At 44.1% G+C, this 27,189-nt stretch overlaps 2 protein-coding genes across 5 annotated transcripts; both read left to right on the top strand.

Annotated features, from left to right (window-relative positions):
• The first annotated feature begins 267 nt into the window (after window positions 1-267).
• On the top strand, window positions 268-5,537 carry MRPS17 (mitochondrial ribosomal protein S17). 4 transcript variants are annotated; one of them, XM_054084918.1, is made up of 3 exons: window positions 268-422; window positions 3,154-3,300; window positions 4,807-5,537. In XM_054084918.1, exons 2-3 carry the CDS (start codon window positions 3,178-3,180, stop codon window positions 5,095-5,097), a joined length of 414 nt encoding a protein of 137 aa, XP_053940893.1. In that variant the 5' UTR covers window positions 268-422; window positions 3,154-3,177; the 3' UTR covers window positions 5,098-5,537. The 4 variants fall into 4 exon arrangements, with proteins under 4 accessions (XP_053940893.1, XP_053940894.1, XP_053940896.1 ...); XM_054084919.1 differs by lacking the exon at window positions 268-422 and adding an exon at window positions 445-855; XM_054084921.1 differs by lacking the exon at window positions 268-422 and adding an exon at window positions 879-1,126.
• A 2,536-nt stretch (window positions 5,538-8,073) lies between these two features.
• NIPSNAP2 (nipsnap homolog 2) lies at window positions 8,074-23,223 on the top strand. The gene is made up of 10 exons (XM_054084917.1): window positions 8,074-8,211; window positions 12,896-13,035; window positions 13,111-13,156; window positions 15,913-16,007; window positions 17,980-18,050; window positions 18,492-18,632; window positions 19,057-19,088; window positions 20,237-20,331; window positions 21,161-21,244; window positions 22,004-23,223. The coding sequence occupies exons 1-10, from the start codon at window positions 8,129-8,131 to the stop codon at window positions 22,066-22,068; spliced, it is 852 nt and encodes a 283-aa protein (XP_053940892.1). The 5' UTR covers window positions 8,074-8,128; the 3' UTR covers window positions 22,069-23,223.
• The last annotated feature ends 3,966 nt before the right edge of the window (window positions 23,224-27,189 follow it).

Raw genomic sequence — 27,189 nt, 5'->3', positions numbered from 1 at the left:
CACTGTATGAGGTCTCAGTGCCCACAGACTTCAGCTTTCAGCACGGGTACAGACTCCTAATAACTGCAAAAGAGGCTACGCCTCCGCCTCTACACTCGCCGGAGGCTCCACCTCTGCCCTCGCATAGCTGACCCCGCCCCCTTAAGGGAATGGCCCCGCCCCTTAAGGGAATGGCCCCGCCCCGTTCCCTTAAGGGAATGGTCCCGCCCCATAAGGGGCTGGTCCCGCCCCATCTGCTGGTCCCGCCCCATCTGCTGGTCCCGCCCCCCGCGCCTTGGGCCCCGCACGAATCTACTGGATCCGCCCTGCTAGCCCCCCAGTCTTCGCCGCTAGCCCCGCCCCCTGCCGCGCGGCTCTTCCGGTTGTTGCTGCGATCACTTCCGGTTCTTCCCGGCCCCTGAGGCGGCGGTGGCGGTGTTGGGGTGAGCGGGGTTGCCGGGCGGCGGAAGCTGAGCTTGGGGAGCGCTGTGGCTGCTGCCGCTGCCCAGGAGGCGTCTGAGGGCTGAACCGAGACTCCTGGGTGCTGCGGGACGGGGCCTTGGCGCTGCTGGCAGGGAGGCAGCCGAGCGGGGCCTGGCGCGGCGGGCTGAGACGCAGGGGAGGCTCCAGATCCCTCCAAACTCCCTCTTTGATGCTTTTTCTCCCGTTCTGGCTGTCTGGTAGCTCCTTTGTGGTTCGTGGGTGCTGCTTGTTTGTAGCTGCAGCCGGCGGAGAAGGACTTGGGGTGCTGGGCAAGGAGAAGCTGCGTGAACCACAACGTGGGCTCAGTGCCCAGAAACAACCGTGTCCTGGGCTGCATCCAAAGCAGTGGGACCAGCAGGGAGAGAGGGGATTCTGCCCCACTGCTCCGCTCTGGTGAGACCCCACCTGGAGCCCTGTGTCCAGTTCTGGCATTCTCAGCACAGGAAGGACATGGCGCTGTTAGAGCGAGTCCAGAGGAGGCCACAAAAATGAACAAAGTCCTGCAACACCTGCTCTTTGAAGAGAGGCTGAGACAGTTGGAGTTGTTCAGCTTGGAGAAGATCAGACTCGGAGACCTTATTACAGCCTTTAAATGTTTAACAGGGACCTGTGAGATAGATAGGGAAAAACTTTTTAGCAGGGGCCTGTAGCAATAGGATGGCAGGTAATGATTTGAAACTGAGAGAGAATTTTAGACTAGACCTAAGGAAGAAATTTTTTATACTGAGGGTGGGGAGGCACTGGCCCAGGTTGCCCAGAGCGGTGGTGGCTGCCCCATCCCTAGAAACGTTCAGGCTCAGATCAGATGGAGCTCTAAGCAACCTGATCTTGTTGAAGATGTCCCTGATCATTGTAGAGGTGTTGGACTGAATGACCTTCATGGTCCTTTCTAAACTGCTCTGTGATTCTGTTTTGTTTCTATCTGTGTCTCCCCAGCCTGGGTGCTGCACATCTGAGGTGGTTGGCCCTGTCTGGCCTCTCACATCGACTCCCTCCTCCAGCTCTGTGAGTCACACAGCTGAGGCAAGGATAGTGAAAGCCAGTCTTGCTACTTGAAGCATTTAATCCTGTAGATGTGTCTCTGTATCCCTAAATTCTCTTTTGATGTGTTTCAACATTAAAGTAAGTGTCACTTACTCTGATAATATGGATAGATAGAGAATTTAGCAGATGTCAGTTGTGCATAACAGTACAACAGTCAGGAGAGAAAAAGGTCATTAGTCTTCATAGAATCACAGAGTGGTTTGGGTTGGAAGGGACCTTAAAGCCCATCCAATTCCCTGCCATGGGCAGGGACACCTCCCACTGGATCAGGGGCTCCAAGCCCCATCCAACCTGGCCTGGAACACCTCCAGGGGTGGGGCAGCCACCACTGCTCTGGGCAGCCTGGGCCAGGTCCTCCCCACCCTCACAATAAAAACATTTCTTGCTAAGATGTCATCTCAGTCTCCCCTTTTGCAGCTCAAAACTGTTCCCCCTTGTCCTTTCCCTGCACTCTCTGATCAAGAGCCCCGCCTCAGCTTTCCTGGATCCTCTTTGAGTACTTCATCAGCTTTAATGTCAGTTCAAGTCTTCTAATGTTTAGTTACCTATTTTGCACATGACTTTTGCAATAGTGCTGCAGAAACCTCTCTCTAATTAAACAAAACAAAGAAATGCAGTATAATTACTTACAGGAAATACCTAACTCAAAATTGATTAGATTTACTGCAAGTCTGACAGTGCTTTCATTTATGCTTTGAGAAGCTTATTGCTTTTCTTAGGTTTCATCAGTTCAGCTAATAATGAGTTATATAGAAGCAAATTACTTTCTGAACAAAAGTTAGTGGCCAGTCCCTGCTTGGATTTACTCTAGCCACGCACCAACCTGATTTTCAGGTCTCAAGCTGCTGGACTGAGAGTTACATTCATAGCAATTCCACAGCTATGCATTTTTGTAGTGTGTGGGATAATTGGTGTGATGCCAAGGAGTCACCTTTCAAATCAAAGGAACACCTCTCGCATGAGGCCAGGCTGAGAGAGTTGGAGCTGTTCAGCCTGGAGAAGAGAAGGCTGTGGGGAGAACTTAGAGAAGCTTCCAGTCCTGAAACGGGCTCCAGGAAAGCTGGGAAGGGGCTCTTGATCAGGGAGTGCAGGGATAGAATGAGGGGGAATGGTTTTGAGCTACAAGAGGGGAGACTGAGATGAGATCTTAAGAAGAAATGTTTTGCAGTGAGGGTGGGGAGGCCCTGGCCCAGGTTGCCCAGAGCAGTGGTGGCTGCCCCATCCCTGGAGGTGTTGCAGGCCAGGTTGGATGGGGCTTGGAGCCCCTGATCCAGTGGGAGGTGTCCCTGCCCGTGGCAGGGGGGAACTGGATGGGCTTTGAGGTATCTTCCAGCCCAAACTATTCTATGATTCTATGAATTTTGTGAACTTTGTGGGATCAGGTTTCATCTTTACACCTTATGTCTTTTTTTACTGCCATCCTGAAGTGACTTCCCTGGTAATAAGGACAAGTTCATTTCCCTTTTATATTGTAAAACAAGACTGAGGTGCAATATGTGCAGTTTTGGACTGCTTGTATCTACCTTGTTTTTTCAACAAAATCACCAAATTAAGGTGTTAGTCTGAAATGGAAAGCATGATTTTGGTATTGATTAGAAACCGGTTATGGCTTTTTGTTAAAATAACTTGTCTGCTTGCCTGTACCAGGCACTGGATGACCACACCTAAACCATGTCTGTCCCACGTGGAGCTGTGCATGCAAAATGGATAGTTGGGAAAGTCATAGGAACCAAAATGCAGAAAACCGCCAAAGTGAGAGTGACGAGGCTCGTGCTGGATCCTTACCTACTGAAGGTAGAATCTACTTAATGATTTGTCTTGCCTGGTAATTTTTGTACTGAGAGGGGGAATGTTTTATTGAATCTTTGATTGCTCTTAACAATGCAAACTCCGTGAGGAACCTGCATAATGATTTGGTTGTAGGGATCATGGCAAAGGATGGAAAGCAGTGTTGCAAAGATAATTACTGCACAAATTTTCTGCTTAATGTCTTTCTTTTGAGTGCTTTGTTAATGCATTTCATTTGCATCAGGCTGAGAAGGTAAGTTCTTGTTTCACACCTAGATTTGGGGTATGTTTTGTTTTGGAAACTTTTCATTAAATCGGTCACTTTTACAACAAATTTTGTAGCAATTTTTCTCTATGCATAATTGTAAACATGCTTAGTATTTGAATCTGTACTGTGATGTGCTGCATGAGCTTTGTACTCATCACTTCTTGTCAATGCACTTCAAACATGGAGGTGAAAATTAGCATTTTCTCCATTTTTAGATAGGGAAACTGTGGTCCATGTAGGTGGAATAATGCCTTTGGTGACCAGAAGGTTAAGCACAGAATCAGTATTGGTTTGGTATTTTATCCAGTAGAAGAACTTCTCAATTGCTTTCTCCAAAGAAAGATTCTGAATTCCACAATTCCAATGAGAATAAATATAGAATTTTTATATGAAAGAAAATTAATTGAGCAAGAACATTCTCAAATGACAAAGTTCAAAACACTGATTTCAGGGCTGATGAACTTTAAACATATTAAAATCACAGTCTGTCCTGAGCTGGAAGGGACCCACAAGGACCATCAAGTCCAACTCGTGTGCCTGAACAGGACAACCCCAATATTCACACCGTGGGGCTGAGGGTGTTGGCCAAACACTTCTGCAAGCGCCACGGCTGCTTCCCTGGGAGCTATTCCAGAGCCCTACCACTGTCTGGGGGAAAAACCTTTTCCTCATGTCCAACCTAACCCTCCCCTGGCACAGCTTCCTGCCATTCCCTTGAGTTCTGTCATTGGTTGCCAGAGAGAAGAGCTCGGGATGAATAAGAATTAATATCAGTTCTTGCAGTGTGGACCACATGGAAAAGTCATTCGGCTTGGAGGAGCCAAGGCAGCTGTCTTGGTGAAGCAGTGTTGATGTGGAGCATCCTAATGAGAGGAAAGGCCAACATAGCAGAGATGCCAGTGGGAAGTGGAGATGCTAGGGAAGGGGAATCCACATTAAATGAAGAGCTTGTTATTTTACCTGTTTGCACATGAAACAGCTTTTTGTACTTGGATTTCTTCTGCATCTCCTTTTCTACAGGTAGGCGACACCATCCTGACCAGAGAGGTTGTCTGGGAAAGCTAGTGCTGTGCTTTCTTTAGCAAAACAGCACAGTTGTGTTTCTACATGATCAAACTGAATCTTCTTAAAGAAAAGTATATGAGACTTTAATTCTCCTTAGTGAATTTAGTTCATTCTGTATTAACTATGTATTTGCTTACGTTTGAAATCTAATGCCAAGGTTTACTTTTTTCCTTCTACAGTTCTTTAACAAGCGAAAAACCTATTTTGCCCATGACCCGTTGCAGCAGTGTGTGGTTGGAGACATTGTTCTCCTGAAAGCTTTGCCCGAGCGGAGGAGCAAACACGTGAAACATGAACTGGCTGAAATTGTTTTCAAGGTTGGGAAGGTCATAGATCCAATAACAGGAAAGCCCTGTGCGGGAACCAGATTCCTTGAAAATCTGTCAGATTCGGAAAATCTGACAGAGGCGGATACTACCTATCTAAGTGAAAAACTCCAGGAACTTAAAGTTTGTTCAACAGAAAAATAGTGGGGGAAATATTTAAACAGAGGGGTTTTCAGCTCAGTTGTCGGGGTGTTTGGGGCCCTGCCATTTTGTTAAGTATTTCAATCAGATCTGTAGTCCAAATAAATCGTAAACGTAGTAGCTTATATGAACAGATGTTACAGATTCACTAGCACCTCAAATCTTTTAATGAAAATACAGAGAAAACAGGAGTTTAGTGTTAACGCTTCATTTTGTTGCATGTAGTTCTGCCTCGGGCCTTTACAGTTTCAAAAGCCATCTTCTCGCTTGAAAAGACTCTTCTGTACTGAGAAAGACAAGATTATAACTGCATAATGTTTAAGTTTGTTGAGAAAGTTGTTATATTGTTTGTTTGTTCTGTATTTCAGACAGTCTTTTGTGGTTTGTAGGATTACTTAATGCTATTAAATGCTTTTGAAAGGAAGCGTAGAATTTTAAAACCAGCTCTCGCATGTGTCCTTATTTCCTCTCACAGTTGCTTGTGCCACATCGCAATATCTTTTCATTTCCAAAATCTTTAAGGGAAACACGCCACTTGTGTTTACAATGGCAGTAAGGTGAGAATTAAAACTTGGGGTAGCTTAGCATGGTTGCCTTTAACCTGTCCGAAGGAAGTATTTGGTTGTGGGAGAAATGGATCTCTTTGAGCTGCCAGCAGGGAGTAGAATTGTATGAGAATACAAAGCCAAGAGAAGTAGAATTTAGGATGGTTAGATTTAGTTTCATCAGAACAACTAACTAAAACAACACATTCTGGGAGAGGTACAGGCACTGATTTGCCACATACTTTAATATGAAACTGGAAGACCATAGCAGTTAAAGATTAAAGATCACTTTATCCTGCTACGGCTCAGGGTCTTGTGTCCTGTGTCCCAGGACATAAGAGCTGCCACTCTCAGCTTGCTTTACAGCGGCCTCTTGTTGCTGGTGTTTCAGATCTAAAGCAGCATCTGCCTCAAACCCAGTGTTTGTGGAGACAGCATTCCATGTCCCTATATGGATGGAGGATGGTGCACCAAAGCTGTGAGAAACCATTTTTGCAGTGTCTGCCTGTGTTGCTGGTCTTTAAGATGCCAAGTTAAGCGAGGCATATCTGATCAGAGTTCCTGTGATGTAGAATATTTAAGAAATGGAGCCAGCTTACACTAGTGAGCTGTCAATTGTGTTCTCTTCTATTGTCAGTGGTGTAAATAATTTGCCGTTTAACTTCTTTCACCTGCACAAAAAGCAGTTTCAGCTGCTTGCAGGCCACTAATAAAGTCAGGTTGAACTCAGCAAATTATTTGGGCTGGTAAGAATGAGACACTTAAATTTTCTTCAGTGCTTCAAGCCAGAAAATGCTACTTTGAATGCCAATCCCCAAGTTCTGTCCTGCTCATCGGATCAATAAGCTGGGGTGCCAAGACACCTCGATTCAAATGTCTCCAGGTAAATCAATAATGTGAACGCGGTCTCTGCCTGAGGAAGTGTCTTAAACGTGGATGTAGGTTGTTCTTGTCAACATGTCTGTGGACGTTTGAGGTTTATGCAAATTACTTTGTAACTGGAGCTGGTTGATGAAGGTTCCCATCGGAGCGGAAGGAAACCTGGGCTTGGACTCCTGCTCAAGTGAATGTAAAATGTGAAACTTCATCCCCAGCAGAGATTGAGAGAAACCAGAGCCAGGCTAGAACACAGCCAGGCTGTAGGAAACACTTATGTTGTGTCCAAGCAGGTGGTAAAGGAGTGTGACCCTCAGTACTTGGGATGTGTGTTCTGATAACGGGACATAGAATGTTTCTTAGAAATATAAAGTTTTCTCTCTGGTTAATGAGTCATATGTACATCTAATTGTGGAGGTGAATCATCTTTTCCTGTATTCTTTGTGATTTTTCTTTGAGTAAGTAGCTGTGAAAACATCTCATTTTCTCTCAGATTGATTCACGACAGCAAGTTGTTGGGTTTTTCAGGCTACAGGCAGACTTTTGGGGGGTGGCTTGAGAGCTGGACATTCTATCAGACCAAATGTGATTACTGAAGTGTAATCTGTCTTCAAAGAATGATGACAACTGTAGTTTGAACTGAGCTTTAAAGAGGCACCACAAACGTTATTTCAGTGACGTTAAGGCATGTGCTCACCTCTGACTTTGAGTGCCAATAGAAGAATCAGAACACAGACATGGAAACTGTAGTGAAATTGCTGTGAACATGTAAGTGCTAGAGGGCAAGACTGTTCGTGAACTTGTTTTCTATATCTATTGGTTAGTTGCTTGTCTTAATTAGCCTAATTAAAGTTCATTCTTAATTTTTAAGTTCTTTTGCTGCTAACATGCACCAGCAAATACTGTTGCAGGTGTCAGGAGAGAAAACAGTTCAGCTGTATAGGGATTAAATACGTACTTGGTGAGTGAAGAATAGGATTCAAAACATGCCTGGGCTGCTTCTTAACTTTTTTCACCCCAAGCTGGCATTGGGATCACCCCAAAGAGAGGCTGGAGGTTACCCCTAAGCTGAGCCAGGGTTATCCCGAATCAAGACTAGGGTTCACCCCCAAAGTGGGGCTGCGAGGCCGCCCAGACTGGGACTGGGGCCACTCCAAACTGGCGATGGGCTTGCCTCCAAAGCACGACTAGGGACACTTCAAACCTGGGCTGGGGTCACCCCAAACCTGGCCTGGGGTTACCCAGGCGCTAAAGTGGATCATGTGCTGGGCAGGAGCAGCTCGCGCATGCGCACCTGCGTCCACCGCCCCCTCTCCCCCCCTCCCGCCCAGCGGCAGTGGTGCGCCCCTAGCGGGCGGCGGCGGCGTTGCAGTCCCCGTTCACATGGGCGCTCCTAGCGGGGCTACTGCGTTAAGACATAGGGGCGCCCCTAGCGGTCGTAGGCGGCGCTGCTGCGTTAAGACATAGGGGCGCCCCTAGCGGCCTTACGGCGGCACTGCTGCGTTAAGACATAGAGGCGCCCCTAGCGGCGCTGCCGCGCTGACTCCCGGGCGCCCCTGGCGGCCGCTGCGGGCACTGCAGCCGCGCGGCGCAGAGGGAGGCGGCCGATCAAGATGGCGGCGCGCGTGCTGCTGCGGCGGAGTCTGGCGGGATCCTCCGCCGTGAGGCGCCTCCCGCCCCGCGGCCCGGCCCTCAGGTGAGCCCGGAGCGGGGGCACAGTGCGGGATGGGGCCGCCGGGGCAGGCTACGGGCGGAGCTGGAGCCGCCCGCGTAACCCCCTCGAGCCTCTCCTCCCCCCAGACGAAATGGCGCCGCGCTGCCATTTCACGGGGTCGCAGCTCCCGGGGCCGCGGCTGCACCGCCGGGGCTCGGAGGGAGGCCACGGGCCGGGCACGAGTGGGACGTGGGGCGAGGTGCACGGAGCCTGCCCCGGTGTATCCGGAGCCCCCCCGGTGTGCATGGAGCCTCCCCGCGCATCCCTTCGGGTTCAGGACGTGCAGCACCTGCCATCCGAGACCAGGCTGAGAGTTGGGGTTGTTCAGTGTGGAGAAGAGAAGGCTACAGGGAGACATTAGAGCAGCTTCCAGCACTGAAAGGGGCTCCAGGAAATCTGGGGAGGGGCTCTGGGTCAGGGAGTGCAAGGAGAGGAGAAGGGCAGTTTTGAGCTGCAGGAGGGGAGGTTGAGATGAGATCTGAGGAAGAAATGTTTTTATTGTGAGGGTGGGGAGGCCCTGGCCCAGGTTGCCCAGAGCAGTGGTGGCTGCCCCATCCCTGGAGGTGTTCCAGGCCAGGTTGGATGGGACTTGGAGCCCCTGATCCAGTGGGAGGTGTCCCTGCCCATGGCAGGGGATGGAATTGGACAGGCTTTGAGGTCCCTTCCAACCCAAACCATTCTAGGATCTTGTGTTTTCTGGAGTTGGCACAGGGACACAGCTCCTCTCCAGGCCCAAGTGCCGGGTTTCTCAGCAGCCCAACATCTCTGCTTCCCCCTGTCAGCGTGCGTGGCTGCGCACACCAGCATCTTCCTGACTTCCCCTTGCATGGCTGCACATGGACCCCAGGACATGTGTGTGGAGCCTTTAGATGTGAGGACGCATGGATTCGTACTTCCCCTTGGAGCAGGGATCTGTGTGCACAGGTGTGCAGGTGTTAGACACACTCACAGCCACATCCATCACATTTTGTGCTGCAGACATTTGCATACCCACATCTGTGCAAAGGGTCAGACACACGCTGGGTGACAGGGGTGCACATGCATGGACACGGCTCTTGGGGCACAGGGGGGATGTGTGTCTCAGGAATAGGAGCTGTCACACAAGCACTCTGGGTGTTGCAAACACACAAGCAGCCAGGCTGAGATGGGTCTACACATATTTTTTCCTTCCTTTGAGACAGGGAAAGCTGCTTTCTCAAGCTTCAGAATGGGCAGCAGTCCTTTTGCAAGACTGAGGGCATCACTGGAAGTAGATGTTTAAAACAGGAGTGAGGAGAGCTGTGTAGGAGATATATTAGGAGATTTTATGTGTATAGTTTGGGGTTATTTTAGTTTCAAATAAACTTTGACATCTGTCTAGACCACAGATCAGAACGGTCAATTATAGACAAGTTCTTTTTCTCCCAGGCACAGATAGGTTTGTACAAAATCTAAATACTTGACCTGGTATCTCCATCCAGTTTATATTTTGTGCTAAAGCAGAAGCTGAGGGGGATAGAAGTGTTTTCATTGTCACTTTTAATCTAAGCAAATTATTTGGTGTTATCCTTTTGCATTCACAGCCCAGTCTTTGTAGGAAGAAAGCTAAGCCCATAGATAACATTTGTGGGATAAGAACTTGCTAGCAAAGTCAAGCAGTGCCTCGAGAGATTGCATGAAAACTCTGTTTAATAACTTGTTCCCAAAAAATAAAGAATTGTGAAGTGTAATGGTGATTCCATGTAATGTGTCTGCATTCATTCTATGTGTAGATTGTCATTTGCATTTGGGGTTTGGATCAATGTGCACCTGATACCTGTTTTACTTGGAGCAGGGTTTATAATACTGAGAGGCATAGTGGTAAGGAGTTGGTTAACAGTAGATCTTTTGCATGACAGAGGAATTTGAAACTGGTTTGTGGTTGGTGCTAGCACTGGTGTCCAAAGACAGGAGCTGAGTCCTGGCTTTTCTAGAGCCAGTCTTGGGTGCAAATTACCCACACATCAACTCCAGGCTTCTTGATTTGTGGGTGTCTAGAGTAACACCAGTAGTATAGGGCTTCTCTAAGAACATGGATTCAAAATAGGGCCCCAGCATCTTGGATTGTGTGCACTGACTCTCTGCTTTAATAAACATTAGCTCTTACCATTCCTTATTATAAGTGTATTTAGATGGATAACCATGATTTTGTTAGTCATTGTTCATGAGATGCTTACAATTGCTGCATAAAAGGCTTCAGATAAATGTAAAGTGTGAGTCATTTCATTATATTGAAGATTAAATCTACCTCTGTTTTGAGGTGCGGTTTAACATTCAAACCATAAGACTCTCCTAATAGCAAAGGAATTTGCTTTTCAGTGTTATTCCCCTAACTCCAGCTTACTCTTGCTGCTGATAAACCTGCTTCAGAAGAAAAGCATCATGATTATTTGCCTCTTTTATATTCAAAGTTTGTTGCAAACAATAATCTTAGTGTTCTAAATATTACTTCTCTAACTGCCTTTAAGAAAGGGGAGGAAATGGCAATAGTTTATAGATCTGAGATGGAAAAATGAGCGCTGCAGGACTGAGGTGGAGTTCTTTCTCCTCGAGCCCCATTGCTGTCCGTCGAATTTCAGTGTTGAAGGGAGCGTTGGAAACCAGCTTGGATTGCTGCGGTGGGGTTTGTCCCCTGTCCTCTGGGACAGCTTGTGTTCGCCTGTCCCTCACCTCCAGCTGGGATGGCAGATATGGGTGCTCCGGGCAGCGCGTGCCCTCTGTTCCAGCAACAGCCTTATCGGGGAATGCCCTTTTAAATGCTTGTACTTGGCACAGCTGCTCAGCACTCAGCACAGGAACATGTTTGTGTGTTTGCCGGGGGCCAAAGGCGACACCATTTTCAATAAATACACCGATAAGGCATTTACCAATTCCTTCTTTCCATTGAAGGTCACCTCAGCTGCAGTTGTTCTGGTTGTTATTGTTTCTCTGAGGTGAAATACTTTTCTTTTCCTCCATCCCGCTTCCACAGGGTGAGCCAGATCACTGTGTTATTGTCAGACATTGGGACTGAAAGGTTGAAAAACGCTGCTAGTGTGAACTATTTTTGTGTGATACAGACAGGAAGATATTTTTCCCAAAGGAAATTTAGATTTTCTTTCCCTATTTTTTTTTCCTTGAATAATTGTCAGCTTTTGATCTTGGGAAGACAACTTTATAGCTGAAGACTGATAGCAATCTTCTGGATCTCCTAGTCAGGAATTAAGGGTGAAAAGCTGACTTTTGAGGCAAGAAAAGGTTTTCGATTCCAGCTGTGATGCCACCACATTTTTAGTATTTCAGGGAAATATTAGTATTTCAGTAGAAAGCACATACCACAGAGAGATGAGAATTGCTTCGTACAAGAAAGAAATTATCTGAGCTTGCAGTCAGTCGCCTGTCATGAGAGTGGTTAAACACACTGGTTTTCTTGTCCTTCTACACAATTTTGGGTGATCTGACAGTTAGAAAAAAAGAATAATCGCTTTAATGCATCTTTTAAACAGAGTACAGTTATTGTGTGTAAAGTTTTATGTACTCTACTTGCAGGAACTGCATAGAGATTAGGTAAAACTGAGTGAAACCTTCTGTGTCGAAGAAAGAGGAGTTCTGAATATTGAACAAAGGCTGGATCTGTGCCCTGACACAATACAGTTGCCAGAAATTGGAATTGAAATACTTGCAGGCTGTTTGTTTCCTGTCACTCGTAATTTTTCCCAAATTAGACTTTTATATTTTTTTCTTTCCAAAGATGCACTCTTTAACTTTTGCTTTTTTAGAGCTTTATTAAGCAATGTAAGACCATATGGCAGTTACTTTCGTATTTATACTGTACATATTTTTCCTTATGCGCACTGTCTTCTTGCTCTTTTCTCACTCTTGTCTGCATGCATCAGGACAGACCCAGACTTTTTGAACAAAGATACTTGACTAAAAAGAAGACAAGGCAGCAAAATCAGCCATTCCCTGCCATGCAGGGAGTGCACAAGGAGCAGAGTGGATTGTGTAGGGTGAACCATTCAGCTCTGGGTCGGCTGAAATGGTTTGTGAAAAGATAAATGGGGAAAAACTGCCTTTACCTTGCTAGGAAGTGTTCCTGTAGGAAGTTTTAGCAACAGATATGTGTAGCTGTGTGTAATGGTACTGTTTGTGCTAAAGTTCATAGAATCGTGGAATGCTTTGGGTTGGAAGGGACCTTAAAGCCCATCCGGTCCCACCTCCTGCCATGGGAAGGGGCACCTCCCACTGGATTAGGTTGCTCCAAGCCCCATCCAACCTGGCCTGGAACCCCTCCAGGGATGGGGCAGCCACTCTGGAATTTCTTCCTGATGTCTAATATAACTCTTCCCCCTTCCAATTTAAAGCCATTCCACCTTGTTCTATCACTCCATGCCCATGTAAAAAGTCCCTCCCCAGCTTTCCTGCAGCCCCTCTCAGTGCTGGAAGCTGCTCTAAGGTCTCCCTGCAGCCTTTTCTTCTCCAGGCTGAACAACCCTAGCTCTCTCAGCCTGGCCTCATACAGGAGGTGCTCCAGCCCTCGCATCATCTCCGTGGCCTCCTCTGGACTCGCTCCAGCAGTTCCATGTCCTTGATTGTGCCTGTTTTCCCTGTGCTCTGGGCAGTCTCAAGACATGCTCAGTGACAGTATAATGTGCTTATCAACATGCAGGGGGCTGGGATCTTCAGCTAACAGACCTCGTGAAGACAGTTGGTTAAAATCACTCTTTGTTCGCAAAGTGGATCCAAGGAAAGATGCTCACTCCAACCTTCTAGCCAAAAGAGAGACCAGCAGTCTGTATAAACTACAGAGTGAGTGGCATTTTTATGTTTAACGTTATGATTTCTGTGTTCTGTTCCATTTCTCATGTAATGTTTTTGTTTCAGTTCACAATGTAAAGCCAGAATGTCTAGATGCCTACAACAAGCTCTGGTAAGTGTGCGTATTATGTTTTCATTTTTTAGATGTGTTGATTTGATCACAGGCTGTCCTGCAAATTGGCAAATATAGTAATTATTTAGATGGGAAGGGGAATAATTCTGTTCATGCTTTTGGGGTATGATGGTAAATTTGACATTATTCTTGGATGGAAATGGCAAAAGATACTCACTTCACTCCCTGCCTTCCCTCTTGAAGGTGTCATTTTCCTAAGCTGCATTTTGGGATGATAGCTTTTGTTAAAACGTAGGTGACATTTGTTGGAGCAGCTCTCCCCCTTCTCTTAGTTGTCCTGCGATTGCTGGTCCTGGTATGCTCTTGTGGCCCATCCCAGCTGTGTAGGATTTTGTTCAGGGTGGTTATTGTCTGCATTCAGGAAGGCGAGGGAAGTCACTGGTAGGAAGAACTACACACCAGTATTGAAGTATAACTTTGAAGAGATTTTAAAAACCATGTGGTTTTTTTTTTCTCTCATCTCTATATTTCTTCCATAAAGTAATGTGATTATGATCTGCTCTTAAAAAGCTGTGCAGATTCTTGGCTGGGATCTTTGCAGTGGGGCAATCCCTTCCAAAGGCAGCAGTACTGAGAGGGGTTTTTCAGAAAGTTACAGCTTTATAAAATGTGGGAGCAGGAACATTTTAATTTTACTAAATCAGGAATGAAATGGCAGAAATATTAGTCCTATCCTGCCTCTTCTGGAGCCAGAACAACTGCCTTTTCAAGAACAGAATGTTTAAATTTGGGAACGTAATGAGCCTCACACATTTAGAAACAGCAGAGCTTTCTCACTGCCAGTGGTCATCTTGTCAGTTAAATTAAATATCCTTAGCATAATGATGCCCTCTTGCACCCAATTCTGTACATGTGGTGTGTTGATGAGGACACCAGCTGGGCTGGAGGGTTGGGAAGTACCCCATGACCAGTTTGTTCCTCGACACTGTTACTGGTTTGCTGTGCAGCCATTAGTAGGTCACATAATACCTTCATGTGTTCAGCTTTGAAATGGAGCTGGATAACCCTAAACTGTTCTGCTTGCTGTTTAGAGAAGTCCACTAGAATAACATTCAGTCATAAGGTATTTCTAACTTTCTGTTTAAAGAAATATATGCACGGAGAAGCACAATTGGCGTTCAACCAGCTTCTGTTTAAAAATGTAATATAAACATGTCCAGTTATACAAGACATCGCTTCTCCGTGTTATCTAATGAGCTACCTAAACGTTGAAGTAAAAAGAGGCTTTTGTTTTCAAGGAAAGAGGCAAACCAGAAACTGCTGACAGCAATCAGGTGAAGTGTGTGTGGTTGGATTTATTTCCTTCCAAACCAAAGCAAGTTTAAGTATTCTAGGAAAGGAGAAAACTTAACGGAGTAATAAAAGAAAGAAAGCCTCTCTGAACTCCCCTCTTTCCTCTCCCTAAATTAAAGATGAACAAATTAATTCCTTATTCTGTATTAAATCAGAATGAGGATTAGTCCTCATGTATTAATAAAGAAATAATGTAATGAAGACAATTCTGAGAGTCCTTCATGAATCACTGTGGTTGACCCCTGCTGAAGGATTAGGAACAGTTATTTTTAAACAGCAAAAAGCAGGTCTTTGTAAGCCATTCTGTGGGTGTTTTAATCTGTCATTTGCAACAAAATTTATTTAGGGTTTTTGTGATAATTTCACATTCCTGGTTAAAGCTGCCTTTCTAGGATCTCATTATGCTTTGCTTTGCAAAAACCAACTGATGGTGAAACAACCTTGAAAGCATCCTTGGAGAGTCATTCTGTTGTATTGTTTATACAATGTAGTAAAAGTTCTTGAGGTACAGACTGGTAACAAGTTTTGCCCAAGGCTGTTTAGAAAGCCAGTGGCAGAACCAAGAGGAAAACTCCTATCAAGTGACTCTTAGCCCAAGAGCAGCCTAATTCCTATTATCTGATCCTGTGCAAAAACCCATTGCCTGTGAGCCAAACTCTGTGAGAAGAGCAATTATTCAGAGGAATATACTAAAAGACAAAGTTCAACCGGACTAATTGACTTATTCGTCAAAGTACAGTGCTTGTCTTAACCCAGTCAGCCATCGGTAAAAAGTAATTTCCTAATGTGGGCCACTTCTAAAGTTCTGGAAAAAAATAGAAATACTGGAAATCGACCTAAATTTTGTGTCGGTTATATTTTTAAGGCAGTTTCACCTTATGCTTTAGCAGGTAAGTTGCCTCAAACTAAGAGCGCTTTCTGAAGTGGTAGAAAGCAATAAGGCTGCGTACTACTAGTCATCACTTGATCTATCAAAATACTTTGATTTATTCATTCAGCTCAACAGAATTAATGGCATTGTAACTGGTACAGAAGACTTTCCTATTTTTGCGTGTTCTGCCTCCCTTGATAAAGAAAAACTATTGCTAAAGCAAATCACCTATGCAGTTAGGCTGCATTTTCTGTTAAATGAGACATCCTGATATTTGCTTTCCTGATGTGTTGGATAACCTTTTAGGTGATAGACATAATTTATTGCATCAAAAGAATTCTACCATGTATTTGTCATGCGGTCTAAGAAATGATAACACCTTAATTTTACGTAGTGTTGTAGCGGTCTTTCCCCTTGTATAGCAGAGTTTTGTATTTCGGCTTTCTCTTCTGAAAAGTAGAGCTTGTGAATTTTCATACCATAATGATAAACGTGTGGTGATTTGTTATACATATCAACTGTAGCCTCCCTGAGGAAATACAACACAGTGTCTGTATTCCTTGTTTTCAAGTCAAGAGGTGCTGCCAAAGATTCATGAAGAAAAACACTACCCATGTGCACTGGTGGGGACTTGGAACACGTGGTACGGAGAGCAAGATCAGGCTGGTAGGAGATAGAAGTACAACAGAATGTAAAACCATACAAGTGAACCGTGTGCTTGGCAGGTTTCTTCTCTTTAAATCCTCTCTGTTGACAGTAAACCTTTAGCCATGTATACAGTGAGGGGGTGTGTGCATCAACTGTCAGTAATATTAACATTTACAGTGCTTGCCTTTTGTCTTGCTGAGTTTGACAGTAAAGCATTAACTCCTAAAATGTGTCCTATTGTTAATACACTTTCATGTTTTCCAGGTGGTAGATTCACAGTTTGGGGAAACGCTTGTAAAATGTGGTCCTGTAATATTTTGCGGGCATGGAGATCATGTTCCTGAATATTGAGGCCAAAGGCAAAGTCTTACAGAGTTGATCTGGCATGGGCTAGTATGAAAGCTTTACTCAGCCTCTCATACCGTGATTGCTGTGTGATAATGCAATGTAAATCATTCACGCCATCTGAAAAAACAGTTGCGTTGTAAATTCACAATAAGCCAAGCTGTTACTGGAGGAAAGTAAACATATTTCTGTTCATGTTTGTATAAGGATAAACTGTGCAGATTGAAAACATATTGGAACTAGAAATGCCTGAAGAGCTGCTACAGAGGTAACTACGAAGAGTCTGGCGTAGAGAGAAAACCTGACAAATTCCCTTGGCTCTGGGAGATTGCAGGAATAGGAAGCCAAGAATACAGAGCGGTCTGCTGATCCTTGTTACGTAGCTTGTTAGGTAGCTCCCTTGTCAGAGCTGTGCTAGTATCGATGGCATTGCTTTGTTATGGAAAAATAGACTTGTACACGTTAATTTTTCCTGCATTCACAGCATGTTGCAATACTGACACTGAAAAATGAGAAGAAATAAGAGTAGATAAAACAAACAATGTCTGAGAAACCATTCTAGAAGTTGAAGGGGAATTGGGAATGAAGGCAATCGAAATGAGAATATCTTAACTAAGTCTCATTCCTTGCTTGTGTAACGTATTAAGACATCCAGTGTGAGTAATTGGATCCATAGCCTGTCTCAAAGTGTTAGCGTGACAGTTCTAGCAGGGTCAGAAAGCAGATAACGGGGTCTGACTTGGTCAGTGCTGTGCCCAGGCTGTGTTAATGTTGGGTAGATAAATCAGATCAATATTAGGTAGATAAATCAGATCTGCCCTGGGGACAGGTGAGCAGCAGCGGGTGCTCAACACACAGGGAAGTGCCTTCCATTAGTCTGGAGTTCACCCTCCTGGAGAAGGCACAGGACTGATTTAGAGGAGAGAAAATACCTTTTGTGACTCTTTGAGGTGAAATATTGTTGCCTTGCTATATTAAATGCATTTAAATAAACCTTGTTATGATTTATTAAAGAGATTTATTGTGATTATCGTGATTTATCAAATGAGAATGCTTTGAAAAAACCCAAAATGCAGATACCTGTTCTGAATTGTTTTAATGGGGAAAATCCTAGCCAATGTAACAATTCTAGCGTGTTCAGGTATCTTCTGCTTTTTTTAATGTAGTGCTTAGCTCAGAAATAACATTTGCATCACTTTTCATGTCCTACGGAAAGTGTGTTGCTCTCTGTGCTTGAGTAATTTACTGAACTAAAAAGTCTGCCCCTCTGTTGCTCTAAGATGAAATCGATATAAACCGCACTTTTGGAATTAAGTCATTTTCTTAAATTGAATCTCAGTTTCAACTACAGCTGTGTAAAGTCATCACACCATACTAGCATGGCAACAAAAACTCCTTCCAGAAATCTCCCTGTTATCCTTAGGGTTAAAAATTTTCTGAGAAAAACATTTTCAAAAAGCAGATGATTCCATTATTCTTAAAGTGTTGAAACCTGTAGTGCTTTGTTAAATCAAAACCTATTTTAAACTTGATTTCTGGTTTTGTATAATTCTATAGTATGAAGAGCATCTAATACTTTGATGTTCCATAAGACTTAACACCAAGCTGTGACAGCCCTGAAAAAGCTTCTTTTTTTCTGTTGCAGTTCATCTGTGGAGGTACGAGGGAGGCTACCCAGCTCTCAATGAGGTCATGAGTAAACTTCGTCAAAATAAGGTAAAATGCATTGATTTTGTTAAAATTGGTTGTTTTACTGGTTTGTTTCACTGGTTGTTTTTATTTTACTTTGTTTATTTTTATTGGTTATTTTACTGACAGAGAATAGTCAGAGCAAAAAACTGCACATTTGGATACTCGCTTGTCCTGGAATATCTCATCTTTTCCTGTACAGGCTTAGAAACCTCCTTGGAAAATGATTTATTCTCATACTTAGAAATACTAATAGCTGAGTACTTTATGAAACACATTTATTGAGCGTGCCAGTTGAAGTTTTCAAATATGTTGGGCAATTCAGATCCCGTTACAATTTTAAAGGCTTGCAATGTCCCAGTACCCAAAGATAGCCTTAAAAACAAAAATCTGGGCTTCTGTATAGTACACAGCTTTTTGTTGTTGAAATGTAAGACAACGTTTGACCGTGATCCCATCGGCTTTTAGGAATTCACAGAGTTTCGCAAAGAAAGAGGCAACATGCTTCTCTCTCGCAAGAACCAGTTATTGTTGGAGTTCAGCTTCTGGAATGAACCTGTTCCCAGAGAGGGGCCGAATATCTATGAACTGAGATCCTACCAACTTCGAGTAAGTTTAGATTTTCCTTTGTATTTTGTTAGCTCTGCACTGGGGTAAAACGTTCAAAGCCTGGTTATGCAATGTAGATAGAAAACAGACCTCATCTGAAAAGTCTGTTTCTTATCAAAGCTGATGTCTGAGTCATTGTGACTCTGAAAGTGTGGAGTCTGGCGTGAAGGTGGGTGCCGAGAAGATACTGGTATCTGCAGGGCTGCAAACCCTGTGCTTGCATTTGAAGGGAACTTCAGCCAAGTGACTAAGAACTAATAAGTGAGTAGACAAAGTAATTACAGATTATTTCATATGCTGGTTGCTTGAAGGAAGTGATTTTGTTAATAAATAGTGTTTTCCATATGTAAATGTTATGAAAACTGTCCAAATAGTCTCAGCGTTCTTTAAAGAACAGTTTTTAACAATCTGGTTTGTTTTGTAGCCCGGAACAATGATTGAGTGGGGAAATTACTGGTAAGTGTTGCTCTAGCACTCGTGTTCTCCTATTTAAAAACCATGAAGTGGTGGTGGACGAATGGTACCAAAGCACTTTAGGCACACAGTTAATGTCTCACTTCAGTACCTATGCAACTCCTATACGTAGTTCTTCAACCCTTAATTTATACTTTGAGGAAGGAAAGAGGAATTGTGTGTGCAAACAACATTGTGGGCTCTTGTGATTTGGCTTTCCTTCGCTGAAGGGTGGTGGTGAACTTGGGACTGTGTTGATTTTCCACAACTTTCACTCCACCACTAGGAGTTAACTGACTTGTAGTTTAAAGGGCAGAAGTCTTGGCTCTTTTAATCTTTAAAATTTAGTCAAGTTCCTTCTTGAAGACCTTTTGAGCAGCACAGTTGTATTTTAAATTATATGAGAAAGTCTTCTCTTGAGCATAGGCTTCTGGTTTTGTCTTATTTAAAACCAATGTTTCTTTCCATTTATGTTCACTAAGTCCTTGTAGTTCTCATGGTTGATGTTAAATAATATGGAGGATTTTCAATTATTTTGACAAAGGTGAGGACTAGGATTTTTAGACTAGTTGTCATTAATATTATTAATTACAGTCATTTGAAAGCTGTTAAATTAGGATTTTTATAAAACAGGCATCTCTCCAGTCTGTTTGAGAAGATGCAACAGTTTATAATTGAGAGATAGCGATCTTTTTACACAACAAATCCTGGAGGGTTGCACAGGACAGCAAAGATCCGTGCGGATAAAAGCTGTATCCCACCACCGCAACATCTGTGGTGAGTGAGTGTGGCAAAGATGATGTGATTGCAACTCCAGGATGTGGTTTTAGAAGAACCAGCTATAAAACTGTTCTGCCACTTCACACTGTTCCAGCGATTATTATGCTCTTATGTTGAGGAATGAAGGATGCACCGTCTTGTGAAACTATGCCCCCTAGTTTTAACTCATCCTAACAAGATACATAGGTACATTTTAATTACTCAGTGCTGAAAATCACTGCAGTGTGTATTTTTTCTTATTTTTAATTGTTGAAGTGTACTGCAAATGCTGTTTAACATTTCGACTTCCTTTCAACTCTGCTTTCCTTTCAATTATCATTTATTTCCTACCCACATATGCTGGTTTTAATGGCTCGTTTGCTTTTCTGTAGGGCTCGTGCAATCCGTTTCCGACAGGATAATAACGAAGCAGTTGGAGGATTTTTCTCACAGATCGGACAGCTGTATATGGTTCATCACCTTTGGGGTAAATTTGTGCTCTCTTTTTTCCTTCCTAAATCAGCTCCTACCAGAGTTTTGACTTTGCCCGGAAGACAAGATTTTTACAGAAGGCAAAAGAATGTCTTGAAATGGGTTTGTTTTTTTTTACATCAACAGTATTGATTTTCTTCCTTGTTGTGTAGGTGACTTTATTCTTCAGATAAGCGAACAGAAATGAGCATTTCATATTTTGTTCTGTTTCCATCAACAGTTTCTTGTGGCCCTATCTTATTAGCGACTTCTTGTTTGTTTTTAATAGCATAAGCATGACAAATCATGTCCTGCCATCTCTTTTCTCCATCTCCATTCACGCTGAAGTCAGGTTTTTACAGTTTAGTTTCAAGCATCACTTACACCACACCTAAAAAAGGAAAGTCAAGTCATTTATTGACGTTGCTACATCACGGTGTTTGGGCTTTTTCTGTGTGTTAGTCTCCATAAATGCTTAGGGTTGTTCCAACTGGAAGAAACTCATATGTTAGATAATATGCAGATTATAATATAATAATATCTTTGTATCTCAACAACTCAGAATATTACATTCCAGCATTAGAAATCTGACACCACTCATGCAGAACCACACACTGTTCCATTATGTGTCTTACCTGTGTCTGAGACACACTCTCTCTTCCTCGGCTCCTTCTGCTTGCGTTGCTTTGGGAGCTTTTTGTGGAGAAGAACTTCTGACTTTTCTCCTTCCCAGTGGTTTCAGCCTCTTAATTGCTCACTCGAATACTTTTAAGAGAGCTATTCATGTATACAAGAAGAACAAGGAGTTACTTCTAAGCTTTTTGCTGCTTGTTTTCCCTCACCAGCTTACAAAGACCTCCAAACCAGAGAAGATATAAGGAACGCTGCGTGGCATAAACCTGGCTGGGATGAACTAGTCTATTACACAGGTAACCTATTAACTTAGTTGGAATGCCGGAGGCAGGTTTTAGGGCATGCCATCAGTTTTGTTCTCCAATACATTGTACAGTGATGTGTGTCTGACTGTGTGTGATGTTTTCTGCTGTAAGGAAAAGGAGGGACCTCCACTAAGCTCTAAAGTAAATTTTACGATTGATCATACAATCTTGGTCCCAACTTTCCCAGCTGCTAAAAAATTGCTGCATTAATAGTAGTGTTTTATACAAGCACCTCTCCTCTAGAAGAACAGATTGGTGTAAATGCTTCCGTTTGTGTCCGAGCATTTAGGGAGCCAATAGTGACATTTGTCTTTATGTTAAATCATTACCTGTTATATTTTATGAAATGTGGGAGCCTTGTTAAATGCACTCCTTTGAAAAGGGAATTTGGAACTAGAAGCTTTGAGGTCAAAGATAGCTTTCGTAACAAAAGGCACTAAAGCATGCCAGGCATGTCAGATTTTGGCTCCATAGGGAACATTTCCAAGGAAGCATAGCAGAAAAATTTAAGGCAACTTTCATTATGGTGAAAAGGAGTAGAAATATTTGTCTACAAAGGAGCAGACAGGTTATATTAAAAAAAAACACTTGTTCTCAAAACTGCTGTGCTTCAGTTACAGAATGTCAGTGGTTACCAATGCCCTGGCAGGTGTAATATATATAATGTATAACAGTAATATCTGTTCAGAGCGTGCAGAACTGCTGGTGATCTCCATTAATGAAATTAAGCCCTGTCTCCATTTCTTTCAGTGCCCCTTATTCAGGAAATGGAGTCCAGAATCATGATCCCATTGAAGATTTCTCCGCTTCAGTAAAGTCACTGATTTACTTGTGCCTATGTAGATAAAGTGACAAGTATTTGTCTTAAATTAATTTATGGTATACATTGTATATCATAGTCTGAAATATAAAAGTACTGTATTGAGCTTATAAAAGAGACCTCTTTTCTTCAGAATCTAATGACCTTTTTGCTCTTAGGATTGTACCAGGAAAAAAAAAGGCATACAGGACTGTAATTAAAAGGTTGGTTAGTTGAAAACAAGGAGAAAGGTATACATACGAGTTTCTCTGTGAGACAGCTCCTCAGGTTCAGCACGGCAGACGGTATTTCATATCTCCTGCTCCACAGATAGTGCCCGGCGCTGGAAAACAGCAGCAGGATGGAGCACACGGGTGCTGTGGCCTTTGTGTGGCACTGTAATGACTGCCAATTTTAAAGCCAAACAAAATGAGCAGCTCTGAAGCCCCCGGGCAGCTCTGAAATACACCCGGCTGTTGTAGAGGCCTGAAATCAGTGAGCAGCTCCAAACTGACAAAGAGGCAGTGGTTAATTGAGGGCAATACTGTTTGTCAGGCGATGGCTTCTGGACAGGGTAGGCTGTTCCCTTTTGGCAAGGACCAAAGCCTGTTGCCACTCACCGCACGCTTGTGTAGATATCTACACCTGGAATTAACTCTGAAATGATTTACTGCCTTTATTTGAAGTGTGACCTGCGGTTTTCAGAGAGATGCTGACACGACGCGGTTGTCTGAACATTCTGCCGGGAATGGAATTCATTTAAATACGTTTATCTTTACAAATAACGTCTAGGAAAAGGGGTTTAATTTCATAAGCCATCATGACTTCAGACATATGCTTGGTCGAGTGTTTCCCTAACTGTACAGTAGGTACTTGCAAATTGATGTGTGAAACTGCTGCATGTTGGGTCGATAGGATTGGCATCAAGCGGTGTGCCCTTATGTCCAGTTCTACTTCGGTTTCACTTTTAGTCTAGACCGTATCAACACTTTTGGTGTCTGCAATGATGTGAACATCCTGTAAGTGAAAATACTCTTCGCTCTTTCAAGTGGCTACAAGAATCAGTGTAACATATTGAATGTACAAATCAGTTCCAGAATGTCCAGTTTGTACATTTCAACCAGTTTTCAGGAAGAACACATATCGGTCAATAAAATCCTTTTAATTTTCACATTTTGTGGCACTTTATATATGTCATGGCACCTGTGTTTTCTCTCATCTTGCAGTGTTTATTATGGGGAATTGAAATAATTGCATGGACTGTTTCAGCTTGCTTAGCCAACATGGCCTCGCCGTGCCAGGGACGGCATTTCCTGGTACTCTGCCTCTCTCCAAAGTGAATTTAAAATCTCCCTGTTACATCCCATTCTGCTCAGTGTTGTTGAGATCGTGAATGCTGTGGTCATAAACACGAAATTTTTTGCCACAAATTATGCTTAATATTTCAGGTCTGATTCCATAGAACCATAGAATTGCTTGGTTGGAAAAGACCTTCGAGACCATTGAGACCAACCATACCTGTCCACCGCTAAAACAGATCCCTGAGCACCTCATCTGCCCATTTTAAAGGGGTCTTTTAAACCTCTCCAGGGATGGAGACTCCACCACGGCCCTGGGCAGCCTCTGCCAGGGCCTGCAAACCCTTGCAACCATTTCTTCTTTTCTTCCCACGTGAAATACACTGCACTCATGCCTTCACTTGAATTTCATCTTGAACAAAGGCAATATTTGATCTGATTCGTGTCTGTTTTCATGTTTTCCTCCTGTTGTCAACTAGTTATGGGCTTTCACTGGGTAAAGATTTGTACTCTTAGGACGTTCGGGTTCCCCCATCATCCCAGCTCTTCCTTCCTGTGAATCAGTCACGGGCAGTGCTATCATTTTGGGCTCGTTTCCCCAGGCTTTTGGGTCTACTGTTTAGCTGCAAAAGGGAGAAAAGGATGATGATCTCAGCTTCCAGTCCTTGTTATTTCTCCCATTATCCTCCCATATTTTGTGTTCTGAGTAAACTTCCCTCTCATAACCAAGACTCGCAGTCAGAGGCAGAGGTGACAAACATTTTCAGAGGGCTCTGATGCAATCTGTGTTTCTTACTTCCAGCCAGGGCACTAGGGATTAAATTCAGCTCTTGTTACTTAAAGACCTTGAAGTTTTGCGTGAATAAGAAATCTAAGGAATAACCAGATGTCCTGGCAGGTGATGTCACACAGCACAAGTCTCTTCAACCTTTATCCGCTACCGAGATCTGAATTCCCTCTGCCACTGTTGGAATGTATTACAGATGTGCCTCCTGTTGTTCCGAGGTCCAAACTTGGGCTCTGCTGTCATCACAGAGAGGTGAGCTCTGTTATTTTAGTTACAGATAACTGTAAACTCTCTGACCATGTTAGCGTACGTCTCTACACTAACAACCACAGCACAGGAGGCAGTTAAGTCATGCCCATTTTTTCTTGCTTCCCTTTGCCTGAACCCTTTCCAAAGTTGGTTTTCCCCTGTCGTGAACATTGTTTTGATTTTTCCCTCTTACTTTAACGGCCAAGTCTGCCGCCTTCCTCTGCCTGGCAACACCTGAGCATTTCTTAGAGCAGAATTTGTACAGCTCAGAACTGAAGTCACTTCCCAGTGGTTGGGAAGTAGGGAACAGTGGCTGGAAGGGTCTTCCAGGTAACGAGTGATAAGAGAATGGCCTTGAGTTGCATCAGGGGAGGTTTAGATTGGATATTAGGAGAATTGTCTGTACTGAAAGGGTTGTCAGGCCCTGGCAGAGGCTGCCCAGGGTGGTGGGGGAGTCTCCATCCCTGGAGGGGTTCAGAAAGCATGTGGCCATGGCATTTCAGAACATTGTTTCACAGGCACGGTGGGATTGGGCTAATGGTTGGACTGGATGGGCTGAGAGGGCTTTTCCAACCAAGTTTCCGTGATGATGATAATCACATAAAAATAGAGGTCTTCATATGGAGTGATGTGCCTCCTTGTGCTCTGAGTCAGGTGACCCACCTGAAGATACCACTTGCCTGATGTGCTGCTTTGCTCTGCTGTGTTGAGGTATGTTCAGGTCAATCGGTAGCATGGTTGTAGCATTGAAACTCCCCTCACACTTCTTTTTCCCTTGTATTTTGGGCTCGAAGTCCAGATAGAGATCTGTGACAAGTGGTGTCCCTCAGGGGTCCGTACTGGGACCGGTGCTGTTTAATATCTTCATCAATGATATAGACAGCGAGGTCGAGGGCACCCTCAGCAAGTTTGCAGATAACACCAAGCTGAGTGGTGTAGTTGTCACAGTGGAAGGACGGGGAAGGAAGGAAAGCTGGAGAGGGGCTGTTCATAAAGGCTTGTGGTGATAGGATGAGGGGCAATGGGTATAAACTGGAGAGGGGCAGATTTAGATTAGACATTAGGAAGAATTTCTTCACCATGAGAGTGGTGGCTGCCCCATTCCTGGAGGTGTTCAAGGCCAGGTTGGATGGGGCTTGGAGCCCCTGATCCAGTGGGAGGTGTCCCTGCCTATGGCAGGGGGTGGAACTGGATGATCTTTAAGGTTCCTTCCAACCCATTCTATGATTTATGATTTTTTCCCAGTATTTTACAGACAAAAGAGCTCGTCTGTTCCCTGAGCCACAGGATCCTTTTGTTACCTCCTGCACTAGAGATCAGGCTCGAGATTTGCCCACTGGAAGGGGAGAGGAGGTATTTTTTTCCAAACCAGTCAGACCTAAAGAGCTCTTGTGAAATCCCTGGCTCAGGCCCACGTTTCCATAGCACTCCGAGTGGCAGAAGACACTGCTGTGAATGTTAACATCTCTGTGGCAGGAGCCTCCCTCAGCTGTTCGAGTGGCGTTGGTGAGGTTGCGTACACCCAAAGCGGAGCGCGGCACAGTGTGGGGGAGGTCAGGGCCTGAGCTCATCACCTGGATGTTAGCTTTTGGCTTAGTGGTCTGTCATTCAATAGAAAACTGGAGCAAATGGAAACCTTTCAGCTTCGTGGCTGTAGAACTACAGAGGAACACGGGGAATGAGAGCAGACAGCTTAGCCTCGTTCTGCTCAGGCAGTCTCCACTGAACAAAAGCACAATTGTACACGAGCTGTGCTCGGAGCTGGCTGAGAGTTTTCTCAGGAAGAATTTCAAAGACATCACGTTTAGTGCTTCCAGGAGAGTTCAGATGAGCCACCTGGCAGCTGTGGTCTGGTCTGGCTCTTGTGAAGCGCTTTAAATGCGTGCAGATATCCAGGGTAGCTGTTCACGTCTGCCTTTATCTAAAAGCCATCAGAAGTTGGTTTCTGGATTTGTTTTCTTTTAACCTTTCCACTTCTCTAAATGCTGTTATATCTTCAAGCAATTCATGCCCCTTTTTTTGGCCAAAAGCATTAGTTGGTATCACTGAGAGCTGCTGTTCCATCACCCTCTGGGGCTTTGTTAATACCCCTCTCCTTGTATCCTTTCTGATAATGACACACAATGGACAGAAACACTATTTGTTTTAATTGTTGGAGATGCTTGAACAATTGGACAGGAGGTCTCGTTGCACTTCATAGAATCATAGAACAGTTTGGGTTGGAAGGGACCTCAAAGCCCATTCAGTTCCACCCCCTGCCATGGGCAGGGACACCTCCCACAGGATCAGGTTGCCCAAGGCTCATCCGACCTGGCCTTGAATCTTATTGAATTAAGGAAATCTAATGCCTTTTGTGATAACATGATTATCTTGTGGAGACAGTGTGAGATTTATGGGAGGCAGGCACATCACTCCATCTCTTTCCATCTATGAGCACTGCGGTGGGATGGGGGAGAGTTATCACACGCAGCCTCACCTGCAGTGTCTGAAACAATACTGGGGCTGCTTGTAAGAACCCAGATGATAAGAGCCTGCATGGATGTTTTTGCAGGACAAATCATGTCTGATCTACCCATCTTTGCCCTGTGCTGGTCACATGGGGGTGGAAGAATGTGGAAGACTTGATAGGTATTTTAGCATCAGTAAAACTCTCAGTATCAGAGGTGAGATTCTTATGTCAGGGAACTAAAAGTACTGTGATGTGTCAGCAAAGGTGCTTAAAAAGACAGACTCAGAGCTGCCAGGAACGACTCCAGAGGGCTGGAGCACCTCCCCATCCAAGGCCAGGCTGAGAGAGTTGGGG

This window comes from Cuculus canorus, chromosome 20 (genome assembly GCF_017976375.1).
Source record: "Cuculus canorus isolate bCucCan1 chromosome 20, bCucCan1.pri, whole genome shotgun sequence".
Taxonomy (NCBI): Eukaryota; Metazoa; Chordata; class Aves; order Cuculiformes; family Cuculidae; genus Cuculus; species Cuculus canorus.
Note: the sequence above shows the minus strand (reverse complement) of the source record. Positions and strands in the feature narration are given on the sequence as shown.

Excerpts from the sequence above, each read along its gene's own strand:
- MRPS17 (XM_054084918.1), top strand. The coding sequence starts at position 3,178 with ATGTCTGTCCCACGTGGAGCTGTGCATGCAAAATGGATAGTTGGGAAA. Across the intron at positions 3,301-4,806 it reads TGGATCCTTACCTACTGAAG|TTCTTTAACAAGCGAAAAAC; the intron begins GTAGAATCTACT and ends TTCCTTCTACAG.
- NIPSNAP2 (XM_054084917.1), top strand. The coding sequence starts at position 8,129 with ATGGCGGCGCGCGTGCTGCTGCGGCGGAGTCTGGCGGGATCCTCCGCC. Across the intron at positions 13,036-13,110 it reads CAGTCTGTATAAACTACAGA|TTCACAATGTAAAGCCAGAA; the intron begins GTGAGTGGCATT and ends TTTTTGTTTCAG. Across the intron at positions 19,089-20,236 it reads ATTGAGTGGGGAAATTACTG|GGCTCGTGCAATCCGTTTCC; the intron begins GTAAGTGTTGCT and ends GCTTTTCTGTAG.